The 23122-nt window shown below is 42.3% G+C and overlaps 1 protein-coding gene across 1 annotated transcript in view; it reads right to left on the reverse strand.

The window, feature by feature from the left end:
- Positions 1–23122, reverse strand: part of LOC142026376 (E3 ubiquitin-protein ligase RBBP6-like) — a 34244-nt gene that overhangs the window by 4604 nt on the left and 6518 nt on the right. Inside the window, exons 4-15 of the mRNA XM_075019333.1 lie at positions 22596–22632; positions 9110–9154; positions 6610–6698; positions 6394–6490; positions 5410–5549; positions 3854–4023; positions 2956–3059; positions 2315–2506; positions 2156–2234; positions 1991–2048; positions 458–823; positions 24–125 (exon numbers count right to left, since the gene is read on the reverse strand). Of these exons, the coding sequence (XP_074875434.1) occupies positions 24–125; positions 458–823; positions 1991–2048; positions 2156–2234; positions 2315–2506; positions 2956–3059; positions 3854–4023; positions 5410–5549; positions 6394–6490; positions 6610–6698; positions 9110–9154; positions 22596–22632 (1479 nt within the window). The remainder of the gene's footprint in view (positions 1–23; positions 126–457; positions 824–1990; positions 2049–2155; positions 2235–2314; positions 2507–2955; positions 3060–3853; positions 4024–5409; positions 5550–6393; positions 6491–6609; positions 6699–9109; positions 9155–22595; positions 22633–23122) is intronic.

Raw genomic sequence — 23122 nt, forward strand, 5'->3', positions numbered from 1 at the left:
TTACAGACATGTAAACCAGTTACCTGGAAAACGAATGCCTACGCTCCTCTGGAATCTTTTTACATTCCATCAATTCCTTAGCAAAATCACTGGTAAACTCATCAAGTTTGGACTTTTTCTTTTCCCTGTTAAAATAAGTTTGACCTTTATTACAAAAAGGCACCAAGAGACAAAACATGGCCAATATGAGAAAATATAGACTGCATGCAAATGCAACAGGGGAACATCCCATTTCAGCAAAAACAGTTCAGCGTTCCTACAAGTTTTAGGGAAAGTTTTAGAATTACATTTGTCTTGGTTTAGTTTTGCATGTTTACCATCTGCAACACAAAAGTATACTGGAAAAAACACTGTCATTTTTGCTTACGTCAGGTGCACTTGAGTGTAACTGCAGCTCATTATGTGATCAAAATACAAAAATGAAGAACAACGCAGCTTCACTGAGCCAAATACTTACTCCTCTTTAAGACTCCGTTGTTCTCTGTAAAACTCCTCCCTAGAGAAAGGAGATGCTTGAGTCCTCGGGATGGTAGGTGAAGGAGACATGGGTACTGCTCTTGGAACCCAAGCTGATGACGTGTTTGCGGGAGCTGGGGGATATCCTGGAGGGGGGACAGCGCACCCAGCAGATGGAGGCTGGCCAGGTGGAAACTGAGGAGGAAACGGTGGTGGTGGTACCCCCAGTGGAAGAGGAAGTGCGTGGCGTGCTGGAGGATACAAGGGAGCTGGAGGCACAGGCACAAAGACTGGTGTTGATTCTGGTAGTGCTGGGGCCTGAGTCCTTTGGGTACACTCGCTGTGCAGGCGTCCTCGATTTGGACCTCTAAAGAAACCCAAAACCATGTGTCACTGTTTGTTACACTCTGTCGGATTTTAAAGAGGAAAGCGAAGGAAGCGGGAGCATGGTGGGGAGCACTTCTTGTTCTCAACTTAAGCATTTTTCTCCCTGCTTTCCGTTCATGTGAGATTACACTCATTTCTTGATCCTCATACTTGCCTTCCACATCCTCACCCCCAACACTCCCCTCGGTCTTCTCTCCTGACACTCAGCTTTGCAGCTGCAAGTGGAGGCTGCCCACGCTTAACAGAGACTCCCATCTCCCACGTGCCATGTGCCCACCGCTCCTCTGCTACTCCTGGAGACACTTAATATTTCGCACTTCTAACCTTCAAAGTCCTGCACAAATATTAACTCATCTTCTCTCAAACTTCTTTTAACCTCTTCCACATACGCTTCCTGTGCTGTCGCCTCATGATGATGTACTTGGCCTGTTCTTGTCCCTGCATTGTTATTTTCTTGCTTACTGAATCTGAGATTTTAAATCATCTGTGGGGTGGATCCCCATTTTTGTTTGGATTTATCTTTGAGATTTTATAAACACAGTGCACCCTTACAGTCGATCTAACATCAAGCATATAAAAAAATGAAGGACTGACTTGGCACAGCAATAAGAGATAAAACAGACTCTTCTCTTTCCAACGGAGAGAAAGCAGCTTGGCTATCTGAGACGACTAAATTGAAGAAACTCAGAATTGTCCTAAAATAACAGCCTTGACTTTTCCAATGATTTGCTCAATCAGAATCAACTAAGTTGTTCAAAAAAGAATGCTGGAGGCTGGTTTCTATTGGGAAATCAATTTCTTCAGCCTTATACAGCCAGTGAGCAAAAGGGTGGCTTTCCACCTGATCCTTTAATTAGATTTGATTTTTAGATGCACTTATGGTTTCCTCAGAAAGCGTGCATTTTTCAGAGTCCTCTTTTCAATTATGCACTGGACTTCTATTGTAAATAATCTTACTGCGAGCACATACCCCTTTGTTAAAGCCAATTCAAATTAGGCCATTTAAAAATTAATGACCACTTGTATTCTACACAACTATCTGTGCACACTTACTTCATCATAAATCAGCTGTTGTAGAATTTATGTGTTACAGCCTCATTTAACAGGTTACCAGTATGAATACATTGAATTTCTGCAGAACACTTACAGTTCCCAGCCTGGTCTGCCACCTGCTGAGCAAATTGTACTGGCTCTCGCTGGATGACCTTTTGGAGTGGAGAGAGGAAAAAGCAAAAAATCCCATTCAGTGTATCTGAAGATCATTTTTTAACAGAAATTCTTTTTAGAAAAATTAAAAGTTACAGTTCCTTACCAGTGGTGCGTGTTGATTGTCCTTGGGGGCCCAGACGACTTGGTAATGCTGGTTGTCTTAGTACAGGGGTCTGACAGCCCTTGTGAATAAATGCAGACAGTTGGAAAACAAGCTCTACTAAAATACAAGAATCGCTGCAAATGTTGAAACAAAGCTTACCTTCTCTTCCAACAAACTGCTGACTGACAGAGACGAATATGTAGAATGTTCAGCAGCAGTCACCAGAGCAGCAGGAGGTGTAAGAGTCACGAGTGGGGGTGGTGGCAGTGGCAGCTGCTGCTGCTGGTGGTGCCACATCTGCTGACGGTGCCTTCTTCTGTAACCGGCTCCATTTTTGAAGTTGCTCACAGCCTAGAGGCAGAAAAACATTTACGCAAAGGTAATATGAAACTTCAGCAGATATACGAACAAAAGCCTCCACAGAGTAAAATTACTTGTGTAATTAGCTGTAAATGCTATCAATCCCCAAAGAAATCAACATGCCGATACATGAACACATCACATTAAACACTGATACTAGTGATTGGTAACTCGGAGTGTCTGTATTCAAAGTACTGCCCTGTTAACACAGAATTTGAAAGCGAGGCAATCACCTTAAACAAAAGCATGACCTGAATTTGCCAGATTGTCTCCAAGGAGTTGTAAGCTTCTGTGATAACAGATAATGCACTTGAAAGGTAAATTTAGCCTTATTCAAGTCAACCTTGCTTAAGCAGATGTAAACTAATATTTCCTTCCCTTTCAGCTTTTTACAAAGAGCCTATTCTTACAAGCACTTTACGTAAAAGTCATCAGGTTACCCGGCGTAGGCACTTGTTGGCCACTAAAGCATCAGGCGAAACACCTGTCTGATGACACTCTGGACATCTATGCTCCTCAGATTCCAGTAAGGCTGTTCTAATACCTGTGTACAATTAGAATAATCAAAATAGCATTTAGCCAAACTAAGGAAGTTTTGGGGGTTCTAATCAACTATAAAAACACCTATATGATCCACAGGTGAATATGGTCTTGAAGTGAGAGCATGAAGCTATAAAGGTTCAATAGCGTAAAAAATTTCTAGTATGCAGCAAATAACTCTAGAGTTTTGGTATGTCACTGTTGTAACATTTGAAGATGTAGAGTAGGCTGTGTCTTGATGTTTCAGCTAGTCTTTTTCCCACTATATAGTACAGTGAGAAGTCCCCACCCTCCAGGTTAACGAATAAAACTTGTCTCAGAAAAACAAATAGTAGGTTCAAAAAACCATTACTAGGTTCGCGCTCTGAAGGTTTTAACCAACTCTCCCGTGGAGGAAAATGTGGATTAAATGCTGCTAACTATCCGTTTGTTGCAGACCACCGAAAGTCACCAGAGTTGGCTATATAGTTTTGTATGAGAGAAAGGGCTGTGGGCAAACTAAATGCACTCAATATCCAATACTGCAATCACCTGCACAATCAGCCACTCCTCTCATACTCGTCCTTCCGCATGTAAATTTAACTAAAAAGCTATGTATTTTACTATTTATTTATTTATTTAACTATTAAAGCTCTGTGGCTTTTTTCCCCCTTTATACGAGAAGAGCCCTTTCCTATTCAGGGTATACTTAAGTATAAAATAGAACTGGTAACAAAATAATTTCGCTATCTCCTCTTTCTGCTTTCAGAAGAGCAGATGTGCTGTTTTGAATTAACAAACATGGGAGTTCACACTTACATTCATCACAATAACTGTTTCCACAGCAGGGAATAATAGCCGCATCAGTCATTATCTCCTTACAAATGAGACATAAAATCTCCTCTGGAATAGGATCATCTGAGGAGGAAGAGGATGGCTCCTCCGGTAAAAAGGGAGGCTTTTCCTTCTCTCTTCTAGCATAAGCTTCCCTGGAGGAGGGGAAAGGGGAAGGAAAAAGAAACAAATTAAAGATGGGTAAAGGAGAACTTTTCCAAGCTTTGGATCTTATCAAAGGAAGACAGGAGATGGAATTCTTCTCACTCCACATTAGCCTCCTAAAACATAGGCATTTAGTTGAACCTACTTTTCTATAGCCACCACACTAGAATAGGGAGGGGGGAACAATTTTCCCACCGCAGACCTCTCCCATTCAGTGGATCAACAACGAAATTAGCTCAGATGAGCTTGTGGGTCGAGATAAGGACAGGAGAGATCACTCACCAATTACCGTCACGGGCAAAACAGACTCAGCTTGGGGAAAATTAACTCAATATATTACAAATCAACCAGAGTAGGGTAATGAGAAATAAACCCAAATCTCAGAACACCTTCCCTCCACCCCTCCCTTCTTCCCAGGCACAGCTTTACTCCCAAATGCTCTACCTACCCTCCCCCCCCAGCGGCGCAGGGGGACAGGGAATGGGGGTTACGGTCAGTTCATCACACCTTGTCTCTGCCGCTCCTTCCTCCTCAGGGGGAAGACTCCTCACTCTTCCCCTACTCCAGTGCAGGGTCCCTCCCACGGGAGACAGTTCTCCATGAACTTCTCCAGCGTGGGTCCTTCCCATGGGCTGCAGTTCTTCACGAACTGCTCCAGCATGGGTCCCTTCCATGGGCTGCAGTCCTTCAGGAGCACACTGCTCCAGCGTGGGTACCCCACGGGGTCACAAGTCCTGCCAGAAAACCTGCTCCGTGGGCTCCTCTCCACAGATCTGCATGTCCTGCCAGGAGCCTGCTCCAGAGCGGGGTTCCCACGGGGTCACAGCCTCCTTTGGGAACACACCTGCTCCGGCGTGGGGTCCTCCACGGGCTGCAGGTGGACATCTGCTTTACTGTGGACCTCCGCTCCACCGTGGACCTCCCTGGACTGCAGGGGGACAGCCTGCCTCACCATGGTCTTCCCCACAGGCTGCAGGGGAATCTCTGCTCCGGCGCCTGGAGCATCTCCTCCCCCTCCTGCTTCACTGACCTTGGTGTCTGCAGGGTTGTTTCTCTTACATGTTCTCACTCCTCTCTCCGGCTGCCGTTTTCCCTCTGTCCCAACTTTTTTTCCCTTCTTAAAAATGTTATCACAGAGGCGTCACCACTATTGCGGATTGGCTCGGCCTTGGCTGGCGGCGGGTCCGTCTTAGAGCTGGCTGGTATTGGCTCTCTTGAACACAGGGGAAGCTTCCAGCAGCTTCTTACAGCAGCCACCCCTGTAACCTTCCCCCCCACCCCCGCTACCAAAAACTTGCCACACAAAGCCAATACAGACATTTACGCACGGTTTCTCTCGTTCACTTTTTGGTCGGTCCAATTAATTCCATACTTACACATTAACACGTGGTATTGCGTATTTTCCAGTTTTTGTCACCATGACACCCTTCCTTTTGGGATCTTTCACCTCCACCAGGAAACTCCTTGGAATTCCTGTGGTCTTTTTCATCCTGGGCACAGACCCAAAACTTTCGTCCTGTTGAGACAAGAAATGCAGACATACCGCATCTTAAGACCCACACTTAAAATGACATTTCAATGATGATTTTAAGCAGCAAGAGCCTTTAATCCTCTCCTTTTACCTAGCGTAAGGGTCGCTCGACTAAAATACTTCTTTTCCTAAATGAATACAGCCAGGATGTTCCAAAGGCTTGAGCAGTGTTTTGAATTCGGTCGACATTCTTTGGCTTACCCTCAGGTTCCTTAAGGGCGAAACAGCCCTTAGCTCACCATCCACTCAGAGAAGAGACACAAAGCCGCTCCTCCTCCTCCAAAGGGCAATGCAGAGGGAGAGCTTAATGCAGTGCTCTGAATCACTCACTGGGGAAACTTATGTTCACCATCTCTATATGAAGGCTAAATTCATACCTCATGCATGTACCTTCAGTGACTAACATTAAACGGCATGAAGACGCAACCAGAGGCTTGTCTGATTAAAACACACAAATGTTCAGTAGATGGGGTCAACAGAAACATCTTCTTTTTATACAAAATACTAAAAACTATGAACTGTCACTAAAAAGAGTTAAAACCAGAAAAATTTCCAATAACATTGAAATGTACAAAAACACGCATACAAGTTCACAGAGAAAGATCTATGGACACATTTCATGTCCATGACCTAGAAAAAAAGAAAATTTTACATTTCTAATTCCAGGTTTCCCTCAAATTCTGAAAGGCTTTGCAACATTGCCATATAAGCTCTGTATTTCACCCCAAGAGAAACAATTCTTCACGTGAGTATTCATGTACTTGTTACCTAACTGCCAGGGTAAAACAATTAAAAACTAGGTAACACCAGAAGTCCCCCACAATCTTACCCCATTTCTTGGGCAGTTCTTCATAGAGTGGCCAGGTTTTCTGCAACGATGGCAAGTATATGACGATGCAGGTGGACCCACGGGTTTCTTCATGTAACTGCAAGTTTTGGGGGAATAAAAGAACAAGGTATGCACATGTCTCGCTTGTTAAACCAAACACCTCTACAGTTTTTTCCATAATCTTCAAAGAACAGATCTGACATTATCAACACTTACTTGATTGGATCATATTCATGGCAGGACTGGATCATCATAGCTTTTATTTTATCCTCTTCGGAAGCACTGGCTTCAGCCAGATTGGCAGTCTGTTTAACAGGCAATTATTTGACACGCACATTAGAAACACGTTTAAGCCCACACAGCCAAAGACAACACCGCTCACCCAGTCCTGTAAAGAGCAGCACAACACTAGCTGAGGTTGCATGAAAAGAGCTGCTTATAGAAAATACCGTTGTCCTGAAGATGTTCTGGGGAGCCCTTACACCGTTATTACATGGTGTTTGTGTGCGTGTTAACCTACTTGACAAGAGCGTTCTTGGGCACTCAAAACCTTAGGCTCTGTTTGTACCTTACAGAAAGACTGGCGTAACCAATCCAATTGTCTTCCAAGTGGACCGAAGGCATAAGTAGACAACATTACACGATCCAGTATTTTTAAGGTGATTTTTAAGCTCCAGCCTATTTGAAGAAGACATCCACTGTACATTTAATTGAGAAAGATGCATGCAAGTATCCTTATTTACATTTTGCAGCATTAAAGGGACACACAACTTAAGAGTCAGGGAAGTTGTTTTTGCTTGCTGAAATGCAGCTTCCCACACAGAAGCATTAAAAGCAAGCAAGCTTTTAATAATCCCTCAGCAAGACAAAAGATTCTTGTCACTACAAATTTGACCATCATGTGCTGGAGGCAGTCCAAACTGCATGCTTCTCCCTCTACTAACTTCTTCATATTAAGTGATTTAACTACAGGAAGCACAATCTGCATTTTTTTTTTCCAGTTGACTGTGTCCTTTTAACATATAAATTGTAATATCAACCTTATGCAGAAATAGATCTTTCAAATTATTGAAGCCAGCTGTTTTTTCAAAGTAGTATTTGTTCCAATGTTTTTATTTCACACTAGTCCAGATCCAAGCAGGGTCTAAGGGAGAGGCTGTAAAGGATGTGGACCTTCAAGCACCTAGCATTCAGATCAACCACTCAGATCAACCACTCATGGTTCTGTTTTTATATGCATTCATTCACAAAAGCAACCAACTAGTTTCAACATTCTATTAAATGGATGTTTCATAGACACCATTTTTTTCTCCACAGTAACATAATCCAGAGCAACACCTATGAAATAATTTCCATGAACATTTACAGAAAGCTTTACAGATACTTGACTAATTTCTTTGAACCCAACAGTTTACAAAACACATCCAAAACCCACAACACATTAGTAGGAATAGACCAAAATTCAAACATGGCATTTCATACGTAGTAATAATAAACCAGAAAACTCTTAACGCATCACCTCCATGCCAAGTCAGTCTGCACTAAAGACGTTAGAGTAAGTAACAGGTTTGAGCTGCTTTCCATTATGTTCCTGTATTTTTCTGAAATACTGAAATTTTCTCAAAAGCTTAAATGTGTACACCACAAGGACACTTCTTCATATTTTAAGAGTAAAATTTGGCATAAGTTTACAGTACCAAGGACATGTTTAGGGACAGCACTAATGGAGACCAAGTTCTTTTGGTGGCTACCTTCCAAACATTTTTTTTCCCCCCCCAGATGCACACAATTTAATTTCTTCAGTGAGAAAGGAAAGAAGTGACCAGTGTGAAGAGATTCCTCTTTCTTGGAAATGAACTCCAGCCTTCCTTTTCAGAAGAAAGAACTAGCTCCTCTGCATTAGGCCCTACCCTCTCTAAGCTTTGTAACTTTAAAGACTAGTTCTTTCATTGGCTAGCACTACGCCTTTTCACAAAGTGCAGACAGTAGTGCTTTCCCAGAGGAAGGTACACATTGTTGAGCAAAAAATGCAAGCAGGTCCATAGCAAAACATGGCATTACAACAGTTCCGGAAGGTCACATCTGCTAATATGCCACACATACACATCGGTATATTCCTAGAAACAATCAGGTACACTTTCACACTTCACACAGTCTGCATTCCAACAAATTAGATTATGTTGTCTACTGTCTATATACTAGCATTTATGAAACTGTGCAGCATTAAAAGAATGGATCTGTAACTTTAATGGCTAGGAATTCAAAAACAGCCATGCAATTGTCCATGTTACAGAAACGATTCTCTTTTGGCTGTTGCACACTCCCCCCTCCAAATGCCCGTAACTTACAGCCCATTCAATTCTTCTGGAAAAACTGTTAGTTTCCAATGCAAAATCAATGAAACATATGAGAAATGGTAAACAGCTTCTGAAATGCTGCTTCTGTGTGTCTGGAAGATGAGTAATAGTGCAACATTACGTTGAGGCTGATAAGGTACTCCCCTTCTATCTTCCCAAAGTGGGAACTGCTCTTTACAGGCTAGTACCAAAATAGACACCCATTTTAAAGTTAAAATTAATACTTTAAATTAATAAAAATTAAATTAAATTTTGTTTCCATTACAACAGTTATCCAGCTATAGATCACAGTATAAGATTTTAAAAAACAAAGCAAACACTTTTTTTTTTTAAAGAATTTGAAAAGAATATATCTATACCTTAGCAAGGTGGGCCAGAGAAAGAGATGCAGGAGAGTCATCTGTCTGTTCACAAAAAATTAAACACATATTCAAGTTCTACAGTCAAAACATAGCAATAGTTAAGGTCTACTGTAGTCTGAAAGTCTGCACTATATCCTCTGAGTGTTGCTGACAGGGGCACTGCCAACCCCGTGCAATTTGTGTTTGCTCAAAACAAAGTCCAAACCTATGGCACCTTAAGAGTGCCTGTGTGGTTAATGAGAAGAAACGAAAATAACCAAACCCGCTCGACATCAACTTACTGCTCCACAGTATCTCAGAGAGGGACCCTTGTCAAATGCTCACATCTGTCAATTTTCAGCTAAAAAGGATTTCAGTTTATTTGAGAAGGAAGCATCACTACAGGAAACTTATTTGCAGTGTAGCTTGTCAATTAATCCGTTAACATCTCATCACTTCTAAATGCACACAGTTATGCTTTTATGAAGACAGTAGCTGCCTGGCAAAATCAAGCACAGGCGTATCAGCCCTCAACCATGAACTCTGCCCCTCCTGTCGTCACTAAGTTTAAAAATGCCAAACTCACCATACCCCACAACACCCAAATAAAAACACCAAGCCAGAACATCAGCCATGAAAGTAAACCACCACTTTGTCTAGAAAAAAACAGGCTGCTCAAATTAGTGAAATAAAGGTGTTTACCATGACAGAGCGGCCTACAAAAACAGACAATACTGATGTCTTGTATTTTATTAGACCACAGGCCATACTATCCAGATTAGTTCCGGAGGTGTGAGAATTTAATGTTATGCTTCTTACTAGCAGAGCAAACCCAATTTTTAATGATGATGAAAACATGGAGTCAGAGCACAGTCCTGTAATTTTTTTCTCCACTGCAACCACACTCCTCCCTCCCACCTACCTCCTGGAACACCCTGCAGGAGTGAAGCCCTCAGGCCACTAGTTTGCAATAGGCTGCAGCGTTTATGGAGAACTAATAGCGAAATGCTGCTTTTCCACAAGTAAACAGGGTAACGCTTAGCTTGTTCCTTTTCCAGAATATGGAATTATATTATGCCACAAGCAGCAGTTAAGCTTACACTAGCAAAACATGATCAGAAAGACACCTGAATCACTGCTTATTAGGACTTCGGTTGTTCAAAAACGTAGAATAAAGTGTCACAGCGTAAACTGAACAGCTGTCCTCAAGACACAGAAAATAGGAGGAAAAGGCTAATCTCACTGCTGGAGTGCTGCATTTAAATTACAGTGGTTTCCTAAAACCCAATAGCTTGGTTAAACTGAAAATTCAGCCAGGAAGGATCACAGCTGTGCTTGGCGGTGCTAAAACAATGCGCGTGACTCTCTGCATTTCTGCAGCCTCTGAGGACTAATACCAACTAGAGATCCTTGCAGTTACTGAAATAGGAATACGAAAACAAATAGGATTCACTTTCTTGATTTGGCAGTAGTAACGGTAGGACAGCAGCACAGATTTGGAAGTGTAGAATGACAGCTAACATAAGAGCAAGACAATTAAGAAATATTCAAAGTATAAGTGTAATAAAACCTGGAGTTTGTTCATTGTATAAACTTCATCCTGGAAGCGGCCAGAAGGGTGGTAATAGGGTATTGATAAGTAAATTAGTGGTATAGAAAAAGGGAGGGGGATTGTAATGGTTAAGGTACTAATATGTTGACTAAGCAATAATTCTTTAAACTAATTAAATAATGTGCTGTTAGAGTTGGTTGTGTAAGGCCCATTGTAACATAACAGGGATTGCTTTGTTAGAGTTGATGGTGTGAAACTTAGAAACATGCCTTGTGAGATAATTGTAGCTTTGAAATGCACACATGCAGACACAAGAGATAAGATAACCGGAGAAGAAACAAATGGGCTATTACAGCCTCAAGGATGAGAAAAACCAGCAGTTTATAACATAAGACAGACCACAGACTCCCCTGCTTCCCTAGACAGGGGAATCTTGGAATTTATAACCCCTAATAGATAAAGGTTAAGAATTTATAACTCATAAGTCATTGTTAACAAAAACCAACTAACTATCCGAAATAGCTATGTAAAAAAGATGTAATGAATATGTATGATGTACTGAAATAAATACCGGACGCATTAACTGTTTGGTGCGACAGGCCTTTGGAGCGAGACTCCTCCTGTTCGCCCAGCGCTGTTTGCTTAGCCATAGCCTACTAATAAATTACGGACTGGTTATCCTGATTGGCTTTTGGATTTCCCTTATTCGCGTTTATAACAATTTGGTGCCGTGACTCGGATACGGGTGAGTTTGGTGCAGGTCCCCACGAGAAGGGAGGCGCGCCCTATCTACGGATAGCCCTGTGTTGGTTACCCGTACCAACCCCCGTACCGACGAACTCTAAATTTCTGTGGCTAAGCAAAAAACCTGCAGCACCCCTTAAAGTTTCGTGCACGAAGACCAAGCGGGGACCCTGGACAGGGTAAGTATTTGCGTGGTTGTGGGTTCGAGTCCCACCGGGTACGCGGTGAGCCGCTTGGTTGGGGTGGGTGATCCTGAGGTGCGAGTGCTTGAGAGGTCTCGTAGAGGCCAAGCGAGTGTGGACCCTTAAGTAGTGCAGTTCTCGTAGCCCGTGAGGGAGCGAGTCACGAACAAGGGGAAGCGAAAGGAAAAAACCAGGTTGTGGGTTCGAGTCCCACCCGGTAACTGTGAATAAAGGCACCTCGGAAGATGGGCCAAAGGAAAAGTAGGCCTTCTGGACCCATGGGCGGGAAGGACCCGTCACCGGATATACCCCCAGATAGTCCGCTGGGGATGATGCTAACATTTTGGGATGATTCTCCTCGGAGGCAGGAGAAGTCCAAAACCAAAAATGATACATTATTGTATGGAGGTGTGGGGAGGTCAACCCCTTACTAATCCATATATAGTGTGGCCGATTTTCGGTTCTTCCGAAGATTGGGTGTGTCAACAGTTAAATGCTTGGGTTAATGGAAAGAAACCCCCTGTGAGTTCGGAGGAAAGTGAATACGCGGCGTTGTGGATTCCCCAACTAGGGGAGGGTGCTTATTTGTATCCTTTGAAAGAAAAGAAGAAAAAGTCAGGGACGGAGGATCCCTCATGGCCCCCACCCTATGTACCTCAGCCTCCCGAAGCCCCGTTAGAAGCCCAATCTGTGCTTCGGGATGAACCCTGTGAAGGTCCTAAAACTCGGTCACGATCTCGCAGGGAGTTAAAGTCTGCATATAATCAGAAGGGGGGGACATTTCGGGAATGTGGTAGAGCCTTAGAAGGAGAAGGGGCCCCTATGTTAGTGGGGGGTCCCGGGTCAGACTCTGAAACGGAGGAGGAAAGATCCCAGGAGGCTGAGAATGATGTGGTTTCTCGGGGACTTAGTCGGCAGAAGTCTGCGAGGGGAGGTGGTTTGTTTCCTCTGAGAGAGATGTTGATCCCAGGAGCAGGTGGACAGGGAGCACCTGGGACTGGTTATGTCGCGGTCCCGTTAAATACGGGAGATGTGCGCGAGTTTAAAAAGGAGATGGGAAATTTGTTGGACGATCCTATAGGGGTTGCAGAGAGATTGGATCAATTTTTAGGACCCAATCTCTATACTTGGGAGGAGTTGCAATCAATTTTAGGTATTCTTTTTACGGCGGAGGAGAGAAATATGATTAGGGGTGCTGAAATGCGAGTCTGGGATCAGCAGCACCAAGCCGGTCCCGCGGCTGATCAAAAGTGGCCGTTGGCTAGACCTAACTGGAACAATCAGGACCCGGTTCATAGAGACAATATGTCAGATCTTAGGATGATAATAATTCAGGGGATTCAGGAGTCGGTACCTCGGGGGCAGAACATTAATAAGACATTTAATGAGCAGCAGAAAAAGGATGAGACACCAACAGAATGGCTTGAGAGGTTGCGGAAAAGTTTTCAGTTGTATTCGGGAGTGGATCCTGCCACTCCGGTCGGTCAGGCACTTCTAAAAACTCAGTTTGTGGCGAAGTCGTGGGTAGATATTCGGAAAAAGCTCGAGAAAATAGAAGATTGGCAGAATAGAGGTCTGGATGAACTTTTGAGGGAAGCTCAGAAAGCGTTTGTAAGAAGGGAAGAGGAAGTTGAAAGAAGGAAAGCAAGGATTTTGGTAGCTGCTGTTCGGGAAGGGCAGAGAGGAGTTGTGCAGAAGGCCGGACAGCAGAGGGGAGAGCAGGGTGATAAAAAAAAAAAAAAACAAAAAAACCCCGAATAAGGGAAGAAAAAAATATTGGAGAAATTGAGTGTTTCTATTGCGGAAAGAAAAGACATATGAAGCGGGACTGTAAAAAGCGAGAGCAGGATAAAAAGGCGTTCAGTGAGGATTAGAGGGGTCAAGGGCTTTATTTGCTGGGGACCCCAGGTAAATCAGAGCCCTTGATAACACTGAAAGTGGGTCCCCAGCAACAAAATGTGACTTTTCTGGTGGATACTGGAGCAGAGAGGTCGACCGTCCAATCTTTACCAGAAGGATGTAAAATATCTAAAGAAAGTGTTAGCGTGGTTGGAGCAAAGGGGGAACCGTTTAAGGTTCCGGTGATCAAAAACGTATTGGTGGAATCAGATTGTAAGTGCGGTATAGGGAATTTGCTGTTTGTGCCTGAGGCAGAATATAACTTGTTGGGAAGAGATTTGATCATAGAACTTGGGATAACCCTGGGAGTGGAGGAGAAAGAGTTGAGAGTGAAGTTGTGTCCGCTTACGGAAGTAGATGAAGGGTTAATAAATCCTGAGGTGTGGTATTCCCCCGATACAGTGGGGAAGTTAGACATTGAGCCTTTTGAAGTAGTAATCCGAAATCCGGAGGTGCCAGTAAAAATCAAACAATACCCAGTGTCTCGGGAAGGGAGAGAAGGTTTAAAACCTGAAATAGAAAGATTATTAAAGCAGGGGTTATTGGAGCCCTGCATGTCACCGTTTAACACGCCGATACTTCCAGTTAAAAAGCCAGATGGAACTTATCGGCTGGTGCACGATTTACGGGAAATTAATAAGAGAACTGTAAGTCGGTTCCCGGTGGTAGCAAATCCACATACTTTGCTGAGTCAAATTCCTCCCGATACTCAGTGGTACAGCGTCATAGATTTTAAAGATGCATTCTGGACGTGTCCTCTAAAGGAGGAATGTAGGGATTATTTTGCGTTTGAATGGGAAGATCCAGATACTCACAGAAAACAACAACTTAGGTGGACGGTGCTTCCCCAAGGTTTTACTGAATCTCCTAATTTGTTTGGTCAGGCTTTGGAGCGAATACTCCAAGGTTATCGGTTGCAGGAAGGGGTGACCCTTGTACAATACGTAGATGATCTTTTGCTCGCTGGAAGAGATAGGGAAGCAGTTCAGCGGGAAAGTATTCGTCTATTGAATTTCCTCGGTCTTCAGGGGTTTAAGGTGTCTAAGGCTAAGCTGCAATTTGTGGAGGATGAAGTTAAATACCTCGGACACTGGTTAAATAACGGAACCAAGAAACTTGACCCTGACAGGGTTAATGGGATTCTGTCGCTAAAACCCCCTAGAAGTAAGAGGCAAGTGAGGCAGCTTCTCGGTTTGTTCGGATATTGTCGGCAGTGGATTGAAAATTACAGTGCAAAAGTAAAATTCTTGTATCATAAGTTAACACAAGACGGACTTCTTAAATGGAGCCCGGAGGATGATGCAAGATTAGAAGAACTCAAAACTGATCTAGTAAATGCTCCGGTTTTGAATTTGCCAGATGTACGGAGACCTTTTTATTTGTTTGTGGCTGTTGATGAGGGAACAGCGTACGGAGTTCTTACCCAGGAATGGGCAGGAAGGAGAAAGCCCGTAGGATATATATATCGAAGCTGTTAGACCCGGTGGCGCGGGGGTGGCCAACGTGTTTGCAAGCAATAGTGGCGGTGGCATTATTAGTGGAAGAAACTAATAAAATAACATTTGGAGGGGAGCTTAAAGTCTTCACCCCTCACGATATCAGGGGAATTTTACAACAAAAAGCAGAAAAATGGATTACAGATGCCAGACTCCTGAAGTACGAAGGAATATTAATTCATTCCCCTAAATTAGAAATTGAATCCACAACAATACAAAACCCGGCTCAGTTTTTGTATGGGGTACCGGGGGAAAAGATTAGAACATGACTGTTTAAAGAATATAGAAGAACAGACTAAGATTCGGCCGGATTTGGAGGAGGTGGAGTTGGAGACTGGAGAAAGGTTGTATGTAGATGGATCTTCTCGGGTAGTAGAAGGCAAAAGAAAATATGGGTATGCGATAGTGGAAGGAGAGCATTATACAGTTAAGGAGTCAGGGCCATTGAGTGCTGCGTGGTCTGCTCAAGCGTGTGAACTGTATGCTGTATTAAGGGCTTTGCAGTTGTTGAAAGGGAAAACGGGTACTATATATACTGACTCTAAATATGCTTTCGGAGTAGTGCATACTTTTGGGAAAATATGGGAAGAGCGAGGATTGTTGAATTCAAAGGGAAAGAATTTGATTCACAGAGAATTAATAATTCAAACATTGGAAGCATTACGGGGTCCTGAGCAGATAGCAGTAGTACATCTCAGGGGCCATCAGAAGGGTTTAACACCGCAGGTCCGGGGAAATAACATCGCGGACAGGGAAGCGAGAACAGCAGCTTTGCTAACTCTGAGGGAATCAGGGAATGAAACCAGGAAGGACAGAGAGGGTGAGAAAGAACGTGAGAGGTTAACACTCTCATTTACCGAAGCAGAAAAGAAAAAGCTTCAGCAGATGGGAGCTGAGGAAAAGGAAAATGACTGGGTGTTGCCCGATGGTCGGCGAGTAGTCCCTAAAGCATTAGCTTTTGAAATTATGAAAAGCATACACTCAAAGACTCACTGGGGAACTCAAGCTCTTATAGATCAGTTTGCAGTCAAATATGTGAGTATTGGGATCTACGATGTTGCGAAAGGAATTGTTCAGGGTTGTATAACCTGTCAGAAAATTAACAAGCGGCAAGCTCGTAAGAGGGTAATGGGCGGACGGGAATTAGCACAACGACCGTTTGCTAGAATACAAATAGACTTTACAGACCTTCCAAAGGTGGGAAGATATAAACATTTACTGGTAATGGTAGACCATTTAACCCATTATGTAGAGGCTTTTCCAACAACACGGGCAACAGCTAACAGTGTGGTAAAAGTGCTTCTAGAACACATTATACCCAGATATGGGAGAACTGAAGTTATTGATTCTGACAAGGGCCCCCACTTTGTATCTAAGATAGTGAGGGATGCCCTAGCTCCTTTTGGGACAAAGTGGGAGTACCATAACCCCTGGCACCCACAGAGTTCAGGGAGAGTAGAAAGGATGAATGGAGAAATTAAAAGGCAGCTAACTAAATTAATGATTGAAACTAAAATGTCCTGGCTTAAGTGTTTACCCTTAGCACTTTTAAATATACGGACCCAGCCAAGGACAGATATCGGGTTATCTCCTTTTGAAATGTTATACGGGATGCCATACGATATGGAATGCCCTGCAGATAATCCAATAATAAGCGAAGGGAATATTGAACCCTATATCACCCAATTAATGAAAAGAAGGAAAGAGCTGTGGAAAAAGGGAATGGTAGTACAGAGACCTCCACTGAATATGTCTATCCATTCTATTACACCTGGTGATAAAGTATTAATAAAATCATGGAAAGAGCAGTCCCTTACCCCTCGGTGGGAAGGACCTTTTCTTGTTTTACTCGCTACAGATACAGCGATTCGAACAGCCGAGAGAGGATGGACCCATGCCTCGAGAGTTAAAGGACCTTTGTCAGAGGACCAGTGGGAATTGATAAGAGAGCCTGGATCGCTAAAGATGACAATAAAAAGAAAGAACAGGAAGACTCAATGAACTCTACCGAAGGACCTGTAAAAGTCCAGTTTGTATAATTGGTTTCAGGTACCCGCTGGAAAAATCCTACGAAAGACTAACTGTGCTCCGTGGCATAGTGGTAATTTACCTACACAAACTAGGGGTGCGGGAATATATATAAAATAACAGGGACACATACATGTCTTCCTCATTGCTGCGAAATCACTACTAAGGAACCAGGTGCTTCAAGAAGGCAATCTCGAGCAATACCATGTATTAAACACCCTGATTCGGGACATGTGGGGTGGGTGGTATGTAAATGTGTAAGTTGTGATAAGAAGTGGTATTGTGTATCATTAGCCAGACATTTCCATTGCATGAATTGTGGGGGAGGATCCTCAACTAACCAAGAATGGGAAACTGAGGTAGAAATGTGTAAGTTGCTCTGTGGATGGGAATTGTTGGTGCCTATAATTTGAAAGATATATGAGTGGGATTGGGAATGGTCTGTAAAGCTGTGTGCAAAGCGATTCACTTGGAAGTGGGAAGACCGATCCATCCCCAAATAGAATAGAGAATCAAAGCATAAGGGACGGCTAAATCCACTCACTTTAACAAAAGAGAAAGGTGACCGTCGGGGTTAACAAACTCTCTCCATTTTCCTCAAGAAAAATCCCTCCCAGGTTGCCATGCCAGTATTCCCAGAGAACCCTAACGCGCCTGCTGCCGAGAAGATCCATTACCTCGCTGCTCTCTGCAAAAGAGTAGGCGAAGGAGGCAGAGGCATGCGTACAGAAGGTAAGGGGAATAAGGGAGACGTGAAAGAAAGGAGGAAGGAGAGAAGGGGAATTGGAACCTATTGCAGATTTGCACCTTCCCAGAGGCTGCTGACAACTATCTGTTTGGGAATGGTATTGGTAATAGTGATATACTCCCATCCAGTATACTCCCACGGGCACCGACCATTTAAATGGACATTAATACAGCTGGAATCATCTAAGACAATCCAAACTAAAACTGTTCAGGGGGCTCCACAGTTTAATATAACCTACTGTGGAATTTTCAGACGTCAGAAGGATCCGTGTTACCCAACACAAGTATACCTGTGCCCTAGTTCAAATCCAGGGCGACCTCATTGCAACTATCCTGGATACTATTTTTGTGGACACTGGGGTTGTGAGACACTAGCGACAGCTTGGACACTGGACTTTGCAAATATTTCAACCTCAGTGTATTGAACCCGGAGGATCCTGGGTGGGTTCTGGGGCGAACATGGGGAATGATGTCATGGACCACGGGAAAGGTAATGGGTACATTAATACAAATCAAGAAAGAAATGGCTCCAAGTGAGGAATTATCTCCCGTGGGGCCTAACACAATACTTACCGGGGAATTGGGAACAAAACAGATTAAAACAGAGTTAGTGGTAAATGAAACACAAGATGTAGCAGATAATACCAACAGCCTGAATGGACAAAGAGATATTGAGCCTAACTCTCTTTGGAAGTTAATGGAAGTTAGCTACCAAGTATTAAATCAAACAAATCCAAATTTGACTGACCACTGTTGGTTATGTTTTGACACAAAACCGCCCTATTATGAAGCTATAGGGATTGGCAATAGTTTTAAGTTGACGAATGGGTCAAATCCACCACAATGTAACTGGGAGAATGGCACACAAGGCATATCCATGCAGCAGATTATGGGAAAAGGGAAATGTGTTGGGAGAATACCCATAGAGAAACAACATCTCTGTCTAAACCCTAATGGCCAAATACGAATTCAAAGGCCAGCCCAGTGGCTAATACCCACAAATAATGCTAAATGGGTATGCTCTAAAACCGGAATTACGTCTTGTATCTCCCTCGAATATTTACAGAGTACCAAGGAATTTTGTGTACGGATAATGATTGTTCCAAGGATAATATACCACTCAGAGAGCTATTCCTCTAAGTTAAAAGAGGCAATGAACAGCGTTTCTCTTGAACATTATCTAGTAAAGAGAGAACCTATCACGGCCTTAACCCTAGCCACCCTTATGGTATTAGGAAGTGCAGGTGCAGGCACAGGAATAGCCTCTTTAGTAAAACAAAACCAAGACTTCACATCTTTAAGGGTAGCTGTGGACGAGGACCTTATGAGGATAGAGCAGTCTATAACGGCTCTGGAAACATCAATACGTTCACTCTCTGAAGTAGTCCTGCAGAATCGAAGGGGTTTGGATTTGCTGTTTCTCAAAGAAGGGGGATTATGTGCTGCTCTGAGAGAGGAGTACTGTGTCTATGCGGATCATACTGGGGTGGTTAGAGATACAATGACAAAATTGAGAGAAGGACTGGAGAAACGACAACGGGAGAGAGAGAGCCGACAGAACTGGTATGAAGCAATGTTCAATTATTCTCCCTGGCTAACTACTTTGATTTCTACAATCGCAGGACCTTTACTATTGCTAGTATTGGGACTAACCTTTGGACCTTGTATTTTCAACAAACTGATTTCTATTGTGAAAGGACACTTAGAGGCAGCCCACCTACTGTTCCTGAAAAGCAAGTGCGAACACCCTAAGGAAGGAGAAGAAATATCAACTTTTGCTAAAGCATCGGAAATGTTAAAGAGATTCAATGAACAAAATACGGAATAAATAAGAGGGGGGAATTGTAATAAAACCTGGAGTTTGTTCATTGTATAAACTTCATCCTGGAAGCGGCCAGAAGGGTGGTAATAGGGTATTGATAAGTAAATTAGTGGTATAGAAAAAGGGAGGGGGATTGTAATGGTTAAGGTACTAATATGTTGACTAAGCAATAATTCTTTAAACTAATTAAATAATGTGCTGTTAGAGTTGGTTGTGTAAGGCCCATTGTAACATAACAGGGATTGCTTTGTTAGAGTTGATGGTGTGAAACTTAGAAACATGCCTTGTGAGATAATTGTAGCTTTGAAATGCACACATGCAGACACAAGAGATAAGATAACCGGAGAAGAAACAAATGGGCTATTACAGCCTCAAGGATGAGAAAAACCAGCAGTTTATAACATAAGACAGACCACAGACTCCCCTGCTTCCCTAGACAGGGGAATCTTGGAATTTATAACCCCTAATAGATAAAGGTTAAGAATTTATAACTCATAAGTCATTGTTAACAAAAACCAACTAACTATCCGAAATAGCTATGTAAAAAAGATGTAATGAATATGTATGATGTACTGAAATAAATACCGGACGCATTAACTGTTTGGTGCGACAGGCCTTTGGAGCGAGACTCCTCCTGTTCGCCCAGCGCTGTTTGCTTAGCCATAGCCTACTAATAAATTACGGACTGGTTATCCTGATTGGCTTTTGGATTTCCCTTATTCGCGTTTATAACAATAAGCTTTTGTGCATCCTTTAAAAAAAAAAATCTGAACTGATTTTAACATTGCTGCTTTACTGTTCAACAATAATTGGCAAGCCTTCCCAGTGATTTATTCAGACCACACTAAGATCCAGGTTTGGCTTTGAAATACATGCAGAAAGACATTTATTTAAAATAACAAAACAAAACAAAACCCCACACACTTTAGACCAAGACCTGAGTTAGCTTTAAGAATAGAGCTAACTGTGCCTCCAACACTAGAAGCACCTGAGGCTGCAGTGCTTTTACTGTGTGTGTGAGACAGAGAGAGAGAGAGAGGACTTGTAAAGAGAGATGCAAGGCTTCCACCCTCCCTATGGCTACCCACAACCCACATCAGGTACAGTCAGAGCAAACAAGAAGGGAACAGTCTTGCTTTGTCTTCCTTTTAATTAGTTCTAACTAACACTAAGTCTTCCCTCCCACTCCAGGATTTTTCCTTTCTTAAAAAAAAATATTTTTTTGAGACATCTATCTAAGCTTATGGTAAGATGCTACTTAGAAACATAATACAAAGACACCAGGGAACACACGAGGCTGAAAGAATGGTAACCTTATTGATGAAGATGTGATTTGTGTTTATACACAAGCTAGTAAACAAAGAGAAAAAGAACTCTTTCCAAGAAATAAAACCCCATCTCAGTTAGATCAAATACTATAAAGGTGGTTTACATAAATGCCTTCCATTAACTGCTAGGGTCACTGGGCTCACAATGAGAGCCTTTCATGTCCAAAAAGGAAGTTGAACCAATCAGTGATAGAATTATGGATGTCAGGTTTAGGCTTAGTGTTTTTACACCAACATACAAGAAGTTTTCCACTTTAAGTTCATTGTATACCATTCCACGAGAATCAGAGGCTGTATTCTTCACAGAACACAACCCCAGAGCTCATCAATTTCTAGATTAAGTTACCCAAACAGCTGATCAAGGGATCAGATCCAATGATCCAGGGTTAGTGTAAAGCCTCACACCATTCTAGTGAAGAAAAAGCAGTTATACTTGAAGATGAAAAATAAAAACCAACAAATAGGAATTTTTACATTATAAGGGCTATTTTGAAAAGCACAGTTACACCTAGCCTTCGACCCAAGTCGCAAATCCAGATCTAGACCATTACCAGTCAGGTATTTCCTTGTGTGACTTCTCTCTAGTTTAGCAGCCGAATGACAGTGTTTTCTAACCCAAAGAAAAATGCTGCCCCTTTTCCAAATGGAAATTCAGAGTGGGGGTATACTAAAGAAAGGCTTAACCTTTGGGAAATCAAAGCAGCATCCAACCCCGAAGCCACCCAGGTCCAAAAAAGTACTGCAGGCAGAAGTTCAGACAAATGACAGGGATTTTACCCACAAATACACCAGGCTCTAACCTTGTGCCAAAATCTCTACACTGGGTCTTAGATATTTTCATTTGCAGACAAACTATTAAACTAAACTGCTTCATCAGATAGAGTGGAAAGATCAAATGCAGAACTTCCGAATACCACTTTGCGGAGCAACCATATTTAAATTCATGGCAATCTCTTAAAGACATACATGTACTCAGAGGGGCCCAAATAATATCACTTCAATTATACACTTTTAGGAACAAATACCCAAGCATTTAAGGACATGAAATGGAAACATTTAGCTGCACATGACTGTCCTCAAAATGTATGGGATATGTTGGTTTGGCTATTTGTTTGAACCCCCAGGTCACAACTAAGAAACAGTACCAAGTTTAACCACGGTGGTTTCTCAGTGAGTTTTGATAACATTTTCAAAATCCATTGGGCAAAAAGAGTATTTTAAAAAAAAAAGCTAAGTGATATAATGTGGAAATAGCAGAAAATTCACTCCAAACAATTTGGATTGCAAGAAACAAAAAGCACAAAACAACCTACAAACAAAACAATGTACAAACATACGCTTTACTAGCTATACACAGATGTAGAACATGGCACCATGTTCAGTTGTGCAAACCTCGCACCTACATGATCTAAAAGCGATCATACATTACCTGTACAACACAAAGTCATCCAGGAAATAGTCTAGCATATTCAATGTGAAATGCAATGCATCACTAGGCACCAATACCAATATTTACATTAGAACTGTGCAAGTGATGGCATTACCCAGTTTTTCCTATGCTGAATCAAAGACATTGTCTTTACAACATACACCAGGTTTTACTGGAATATATAATTAGTTAATGTTTGGAAAATTAATACAAGGCTACATGGTTTAGAATTAAGAGCAGTGTGTAGAAAAAAGTGTGAGATTGTGTTTTTACATACTGCTTTTGATGTTCCACGCACTGGCTCAGTTTGACTCCTGGAAGAAGAAGTAAAGGTGATTAGAATTTCAAGTAAAGCACTTGTACCCAGCATAAAGCAGTGACAACAGGTTATAAAACCTGAACATCAAAACATCATGTTCTGATAGTCTAGGGAATGGGGAAATTTATTCATATACCTAAACTGTTCTCTCTCGGCACATTCAGCGCAACTAAAAAACCCAACAAACAGACCCAAATCCCGTTTCTACTTTGTCACAAATTAAGATGTACAGTTATAGAACACAACAGTGCAAGAGGAAGCCCTCAGGTATTTTGTCTCTGCTGCGTCAGTATCAAAAAGATGAAGTCTGTATCACAGCTTGGTGTTCTTAAATAATCAACTCTCAAAATACAAAGGCAACTTTAACCAATCCGTATATATCTAGTATTACAAATGGGTACCAGATACAGTACTTTAATTTCCAAGAAAGAACACTGACGTTCTAGACACTTTGAAGTGCAAGTTTACTTCAGAGAAAACAGTCA

Source organism: Buteo buteo, chromosome 33, assembly GCF_964188355.1.
Source record: "Buteo buteo chromosome 33, bButBut1.hap1.1, whole genome shotgun sequence".
NCBI classification, from domain to species: Eukaryota; Metazoa; Chordata; class Aves; order Accipitriformes; family Accipitridae; genus Buteo; species Buteo buteo.